The sequence below is a fragment of the Nerophis lumbriciformis genome, linkage group LG04 (genome assembly GCF_033978685.3).
Source record: "Nerophis lumbriciformis linkage group LG04, RoL_Nlum_v2.1, whole genome shotgun sequence".
Lineage (NCBI taxonomy): Eukaryota > Metazoa > Chordata > Actinopteri > Syngnathiformes > Syngnathidae > Nerophis > Nerophis lumbriciformis.
The window spans coordinates 35,776,805-35,785,000 of record NC_084551.2 but is presented as its reverse complement, the minus strand read 5'-3'; the positions used below and the strand labels follow the sequence as shown (position 1 = coordinate 35,785,000).

The following is an 8,196-nucleotide window of genomic DNA, read 5'->3' as shown; positions in this document are numbered from 1 at the left end:
TTTTACAGTCATGGTAGGAAAACATGTTAATATATAGTTTAGGTCACTCAAAAATGTTAGTGTAAGTGCTCTTTTAAAATGAATAATCACAAAAGATAGGGAAAAGTTGTTTATTTTCATGTTTTTGTACAGTTTGTTGCTCAAGAGCGTTAATATGGGAAGTGTGATTTTTATATTTGTAGTTTAAAGTTCATGTTTAAGTTGCTTTTTAATGTTAGTACATGCTCTTTTAAATGTTAATAATCACTCAAATTGCGAGTCAAGGTGCTGATTTGGACACTTTTTTTTTTACAGTTTAGGTTGTTAATTGATAGGAAAACATGTTAATATATAGTTTAGGTCGCTCAAAAATGTTAGTATAAGTGCTCTCTTAAAAGTTAGTAATCACAAAAAGTAAGGGAAAAAGTTGTTTATTTTCATGTTTTTGTACAGTTTGTTGTTCAAGAGCGTTAATATGGGAAGTGTGATTTTTATATTTGCCGTTTAAAGTTCATGTTTAAGTTGCTTTTTAATGTTAGTACTTGCTCTTTTAAATGTTAATAATCACTCAAATTGCGAGTCAAGGTGCTGATTTGGACACATTTTTTTTTACAGTTTAGGTTGTTTATTGATAGGAAAAAATGTTAATATATAGTTTAGGTCGCTCAACAATGTTAGTATAAGTGCGCTCTTAAAAGTTAATAATCACAAAAAGTAGGGGAAAAGTTGTTTATTTTCATGTTTTTGTACAGTTTGTTGCTCAAGAGCGTTAATATGGGAAGTGTGATTTTTATATTTGCAGTTAAAGTTCATGTTTAAGTTGCTTTTTGCAATGTTAGTGCACATGCTCTTTTAAATGTTAATAATCACTCAAATTGCGAGTCAGGGTGCTGATTTGGACATTTTTTTTCCACAGTTTAGGTTGTTTATTGGTAGGAAAACATGTTAATATATAGTTTAAGTCGCTCAGAAATGTTAGTAAGTGCTCTTTTAAAAGTTAATAATCACAAAAAGTAAGGAAAACGTTGTTTATTTTCATTGTTTTATACAGTTTGGTGTTCAATATCATTAATATGGGAAGTATGATTTTTATATTTGCTGTTAAAGTTCATGTTTAAGTTGTTTTTTTAATGTTAGTGCACATACTCTTTTAAATGTTAATATCACAACAAATTGCGAGTCAGGGTGCTGATTTGTAAATTTGTTTTTTACAGTTTAGTTTGTTTAATGATAAGAATGTTAATATATATAGTTTAGGTCGCTCAAAAATGTCAGTGTAAGTGCTCTTTTAAACGTTAATAATCACAAAAAGTAGGGAAAAAGTTGTTTATTTTCATGTTTTTTTACAGTTTGTTGTTCAAGAGCATTCATATGGGAAGTGTGATTTTTATATTTGCAGTTAAAATTCATGTTTAAGTTGCTTTTTGTTGTTTAAATGTTTAAATGTTAATAATCACAAAAGTTGCGATCAATGTGCTGATTTGCACATTGTTTTAAAGTTTAGATTGTTTATTGATAGGAAAACATGTTACTATAGAGTTCAGGTCGCTCAAAAATGTCAGTGTAAGTGCTCTTTTAAAAGTTAATCACAAAAAGTAGGGAAAAATATGTTTATTTTCATGTTTTTTTTTACAGTTTGTTGTTCAAGAGCATTAATGTGGGAAGAGTGATTTTTGTATTTGCAGTTAAAGTTCATGTTTCAGTTGCTCACTAATGTTGAATGTGCGTGTAAGCGCAATTAAATGTTAATAAGCGCAAAAAAGTGGGATAAAAGATGCTGATTCGTTTTTACAGTTGAAGTTATATAAGTATTAGTTAGCACATGTAATATCAAAGTCAATGTTAAGTCGCTCATTTGACTTTAAGTGCCCTTTAAGTGCGCTTTTTTGTTAATAATCACTAAAAGTGGGGGAAAAGGCATTCATTTGATTATTATTTGGAGATAATGTCGATGCATAAGTTTTTTTGAAACGAAAAAAGTGCATTTTGTTGATAATGAAAACAAAAGTTTTATAAAAAGGTGCAAGACCTGCTGTGTCAATCAACATGGTGCTGAAAAAGGCTAAAAAGTGAATTTAAGTGTATTTTGGTAATAATAATTTAGTGTTAAGCACAACAAGTTGAAGTCGTTAATTGTTTCATAAAACATCAATATAAGTGTAAAATGTGAAGATGTATTTCTACATTTTAAGTCAGCCATTATGTTAGAACATGCTCTTTAAAATGGGAAATAATCACAACAGGTTGTGGGGAAAAAAATATTATTTACATATTTTGTTGTTTATTTGACAACATTATAAAAATATACAATGTAAGGAATATTTGTATGTTTGAGTCACTCATTATGTTAGACCAAATTGTTAATAATCCCAAAAAGTGTGAGGAAAAAATATGATTTAAATATTTTTACGATTTCAATGATAATGTAATAACAATAATGTAGTCAGTGAGATTTTTATATTTACAGCTTAAGTTCCATATTTAAGTCGCTTATTAATGTTAGACTGCAGTATGCGTGCTCTATTAAATGATGGATAATTACAAAAAGTGTGAGGAAAAATGATGATTTACATATTTTTACGGTTTAAAATTCTATATAACGTAATAACCCACACATATATGGAGTAGAATGTCAGAGAGATTTGTATATTTGCATCTTAAGTTCCATATTTAAATCGCTCATTTATGTTAAAATGTGCAGTGTGCGTGCTCTAATAAATTATTAATAATTACAAAAAGTGTGAGGAAAAATGATGATTTACATATTTTTACGGTTTAAAATACTAAATAAAGTAATAACACACAAAAATATGGAGTAACATGTCATAAAGATTTGTATATTTGCATCTTAAGTTATTGTTAGAATGTGAGTGTGCTCCCTCTTTTAAGTAGAGAATAATCACAAAAAGTGTGAGGGGAAAAAATGGTAATTTACATATCTATAAATCCATCCATTTTATACCGCTTGTCCCTCTCTCGGGGTGGCGGGGGGTGCTGGAGCCTATCCCAGCTGCATTCGGGCGGAAGGTGGTGTACAATTCGTATTTAAATAAGTATAATATAATAAGACAGGAATATATTGAATGTGAGATTGTATATGTTAATTAATGTGAACGTGAGTTCAATTGTAAGGAAATGTATTCATTTGCATATTATTTCAAATTAAAGTCATTTTGTTGACATGCAAAACAAAAACGGGGCATTCGGTTTATAATCCAAGAGAAAATGGAATGAAAAGGTGAAAAAAGGCTGAAAAGTGAATATTGTGTTAAACTTATGTCCGCTTCTTTCACGGCCAATTTCAAGCACAAGCCCAGCAAGTTGTCGTCGCTTTCAAATAGTATGACTTTGGAGCCTCCATAAACGTTAGTAGCGTATAAAAAGAGCGTATAAAAGTCTTTATAAGGGCAAAAAAAAAAAAAAAAAAAAAAGCAGGCGGAGTGTTTCCGGTACTCACTGCCGCCTTTACTGCTCGCGTCTTCGCCGAGGCAAGGAGACGATTTGGGGCTGCAGCTGTCCGCCGTCAGTGCTGGAGGCTCCGCAGCCGGGCTCGCCTTCCCTTGTCTGTCCAAGTGTGTCGCCTGCTGGGCCGGCGTGGCTCCGTGCTCCGAGTCGAGGAACTGGTCGAAAGCCTGCGGCAAGACGCCGTTCCTCCCCACGCCGCCGTGGAACCCCCCCGACCCGGCGTGGACTCCGCCGCCTTTCCCCGGCATGTCCCCTCCTCTCGGGGTGGCGCCCGTCCAGGCGTCGTCGGCGTAGCAGTGCGGCGGCAGACTCCCCCTGCCGTGCTGGTGCTGGTGCTGGTGCTGGTGCCATTTAGCCGCGCCGTCCACGCTGTAGTCCCTGAACGCAACATCTCTCACGGAGGGGACCTGGGGCAGAGCCGACGGGTAGGAGTACGCCACCGGGCAGGAGGACGACTGCCCCTGGGTGAGATAGTGAGGCAGGCCGGCGAAGTCGTAGTACGTGCAGCCGGGTAGATACATGTTGGAAGTATCAAAATCCATATTGTGTGGTGCAATAATCCTCACATGTCTGCTGTGTGCCTGGGCTGAGCTGCAGTGACTTTAACGTCTGAGCGCCGCTGCTTAGCCATGGCCGTCCGCAGCGGGTCACGTGACCACTGGCACCGACATCACATATGGGCCCGCATGACTCAAACACTGGCTTCTACACACTCAAAAAAAAAAAAAAAAAAACATTTTTGCATCAGTTGAAGCTATTTCGGGGAACCTGCTTTGCACCTCAGACTGTAAGCCTTTTGTTCATTCGGAAACTTTACTCACCTTGCCAAGATTGGCCTATTATTTTGTTTTTATTATCTTTTTCCAATCGTGCAACCAAATGTACTGCACTGCAGCTTTAAGGATACACATGCAGTAGGGGTGTGGGAAAAAAATCGATTCGAATTCGAATCTCGATTCTCACGTGCGATTCAGAATCGATTCTCTTTTCTTTTTTTTAAATCGATTTTTTTTTAATACATTTTTTTATTTTTGTATTTGTTTTATTTTTCAATCCAACAAAACAATACACAGCAATACCATAACAATGCAATCCAATTCCAAAACCAAACCTGACCCAGCAACACTCAGAACTGCAATAAACAGAGCAATTGAGAGGAGACACAAACACGACACAGAACAAACCAAAAGTAATAATAATACCTGGGATTTATATAGCGCTTTTCTAAGTACCCAAAGTCACTTTTACATGTAGAACCCATCATTCATTTACACCTGGTGGTGGTAAGCTAGTTTCATAGCCACAGCTGCCCTGGGGTAGACTGACGGAAAAGTAGTGAAACAAAAATGAATATTATCAACAACAGTATCAATATTAGTTACAATTTCAACATAACATTGATTAAAAATCACTCATTGACATTATCATTAGACATTTATAAAAATTTAAAAAAAGAACAACAGTGTCACAGTGGCTTACACTTGCATCGCATCTCATAAGCTTGACAACACACTGTGTCCAATATTTTCACAAAGATAAAATAAGTCATATTTTTGGTTCATTTAATAGTTAAAACAAATTTACATTATTGCAATCAGTTGATAAAACATTGTCCTTTACAATTATAAAAGCTTTTTACAAAAATCTACTACTCTGCTTGCATGTCAGCAGACTGGGGTAGATCCTGCTGAAATCCTATGTATTGAATGAATAGATAATCCTTTTGAATCTGGAAAAAAATCGTTTTTGAATCAAGAATCGTGTTGAATTGAAAAAAAAAATCGATTTTGAATCGAATCGTGACCCCAAGAATCGATATTGAATCGAATTGTGGGACACCCAAAGATTCACAGCCCTAATATGCAGATACATATGCACACTATATTATTATGGGCCTGCTGAAATGCCATTCACTGCTGCTTGCAATGCAAACAGCCCATCCATGCATCCATTTTTCTACCGCTTGTCCCTTTCGGGGTCGCGGGGGTTGCTGGAGCCTATCTCAGCTGCATTGGGGCAGAAAGCGGCGTACACTCTGGACAAGTCGCCACCTCATCGCAAGTTATTATTGCTCATACTTAGTTTACCGTATTTTCCGCACTATAAGGCGCACATAAAAACCTCAAATTTTCTCAAAAGCTGACAGTGCGCCTTATAATCCCGTGCGCCTTATATATGGACCAATATTGAGCCACAACAGGTCTCGCAACCCCAACCTCTACTGTAGCGTCTATTCTATGCACTTTATAATGCGGTGCGCCTTATAATGCGGTGCGCCTTATATATGAACGTTTTAAAATAGGCCATTCATTGAGGGTGCGCCTTATAGTGCGGAAAATACGGTATTGCTTTTTTCTTCGGTCAGTGGTCAACAAAATAAACAAACAGTTTTACATAAACAAACCGTTTTACATTCATACATTGACAATGTTACAGACCGAAAGGGTTTAGGCTGAAGTTGAGCACTTATTGCACCTAACCAAAAACAATCTCAAATACAAGATGAGCTTCCTAGAAAAATGATTTTTTCTTTACACAACAAATTATAAATACACTTTGTACACGACATAAACAATTTTCAATTATAAACACAGTAAAGACATGTGAAATATCCCTGTACACGTGTTAGTTAAACATTAGTACCAATAATATACCATATACAAACAATTATACTTCCATTATTATTTATATCCCACATTTAGTTTGTAATTAACATTGATCATAGTATTAACTACTGTGTTGATTCAAGAGTGATATATTTTTTACAAGACATTGGTCTTAAAGGTTTTTTTTAAATGTGTGAATGGAACTGGAACATTCCACTTCTTGCTTTTTTATTATTGTCATTATTATTATGGAACATCTGCACCAGTGTCAAACTCCTTTACGATATAAAAAAATGTGAATTTACATAAATACAAATGTATAATTGCCTCATGATATTATTTCTGCCTTTATTGATTATTTATTTATAATTGTACCAACACACTGATGAATAACTTGCTTGTAAATCAAGAAGTCATGCAATAATATTTTTGCCAACATCAAGTGTTTGGAATATTTTGTTGCGTAATCAGTTAATATTACAAAAAAAAATTATATTTTATTTCCTGCCAACAAGAAGTGCTTAACAACTTCTCTTTTCAGTAAAGCTTTTAGTTAATGCACCTTTTAACTATCATTTTTAATCCACTTTGTATCCCTTTTATGTTGTTGCCCCTGCTGTTTTAATTGTATTGTTGTTTTACTTCACCTATGTTTTGTACAGCGCTTTGTGATTCTATCTGTGAAAAGCGCTTTATAAATAAAATTTACTTACTTACTTACTATAATGACACATTATATAGAGGCTTTTGCAGGCCACACAAAATGATGTGGCGGGCTAGCTTTGGCACCGACCTTGAGCTAGACCAGGGGTGTCAAAGTAATTTTAGATCGGGGGCCACATGGAGAAAAATCTACACGCAAGTGGGCCGGACTGGTAAAATCACGGCACGATAACTTAAAAATAAAGACAACTTCAGATTGTTTTCTTTGTTTAAAAATAGAACAAGCACATTCTGAAAATGTAAAAATCATAATGTTTTTTTTTTTACACTTACATGTTGCAGTTAATAGTATTCTATCTTTATTTGTCGTTTTTTATACTTTCTGGACAAATTATGTGATAATGTTCGTCAACTCATTGGTGTTAATTTTCAATCCATCAAGATAAATACAAATAATACAAATAATACAATATTACAAATTACAGGATGTTACTTATGTAGTTTGATCATTTTCCTCGAGTTTTGCACTAACATCATGTGGTTTATTAATTTTTTTACACATGTAGCATAACCTACAAAGATACAAATAATTGCTATTGCGACATCTAGTGGACACATTTAGAACAGCTGTTTCTTCCATTCAAAAATGTATGCAAATTTTTATACTGAGCAAACTCATCCTGATCTAGCTCGCGGGCCGTACGTATGACACCCCTGAAGAGACGCACGATATAAACGTTGAAAAAATTGTGATCTTTTTACGGTTTAAAACGCCATATAACAATATGATAACACAGGAATATACAGAGCACAATGTCAGTGAGAGTTGTATATTTGCAGCTTAAGTAGAATATTAGTGCACGTGCTCTTTTAAAAGTGTGAGGAAAAAAATGGTAACTTCTTCATGTTTTAAATAACTATATGATTAAATAACCTAGGAATATATGTTGTGTGAGAGTGTATGTTTAAGTTCACGTTTTATTTGCTCATTTCTAGGCTTTTGCGGGCCACAGAAAAGGATGAGGCGGCCCAGATTTGGCCCACGGGCCTTGAGTTTGAGACATGATGTAAAGATGGTAAAGCGTGTATTTGCATGCATTTACTCAAATTATGTGCACATTTATTTCATTTCTTAGGTTTTTTTCCATTCAAAAATGTTGCATTTATGATTAAGGTTATTGGGCCTTGACTTGCTGATTAAACAGCACATTATTCCTTTTTGAATTGACAAAAATTGTTATGATAGGGAATAAAGATTTCAATTTGGGCTGTCAAAAATAACGGGTTAATTCATGGGATTATTCACAAAAAATACTGCATTAATCACGTATATATGCAGATTAATCACGCAATTTACATGCTCCTTTGCCTTAATCGTGGATAAATAAATAAGGTGCATTCATGTAAAACTTTTAAGAAATGTTCCCATATGACATTCTCACCAACAAATTGAATTTGTCTCCAAAATATATTAATTTAATTT

At 34.6% G+C, this 8,196-nt stretch overlaps 1 protein-coding gene across 1 annotated transcript in view; it reads right to left on the bottom strand.

The window, feature by feature from the left end:
- The window catches only part of hoxa11b (homeobox A11b), a 5,114-nt gene extending 1,111 nt beyond the window's left edge, over positions 1–4,003 (bottom strand). The window contains exon 1 of the mRNA XM_061945588.1: positions 3,437–4,003. Coding sequence (XP_061801572.1) covers positions 3,437–3,986 — 550 coding nt within the window. The 5' untranslated portion in view covers positions 3,987–4,003. The remainder of the gene's footprint in view (positions 1–3,436) is intronic.
- Between the last annotated feature and the right edge of the window lie 4,193 nt (positions 4,004–8,196).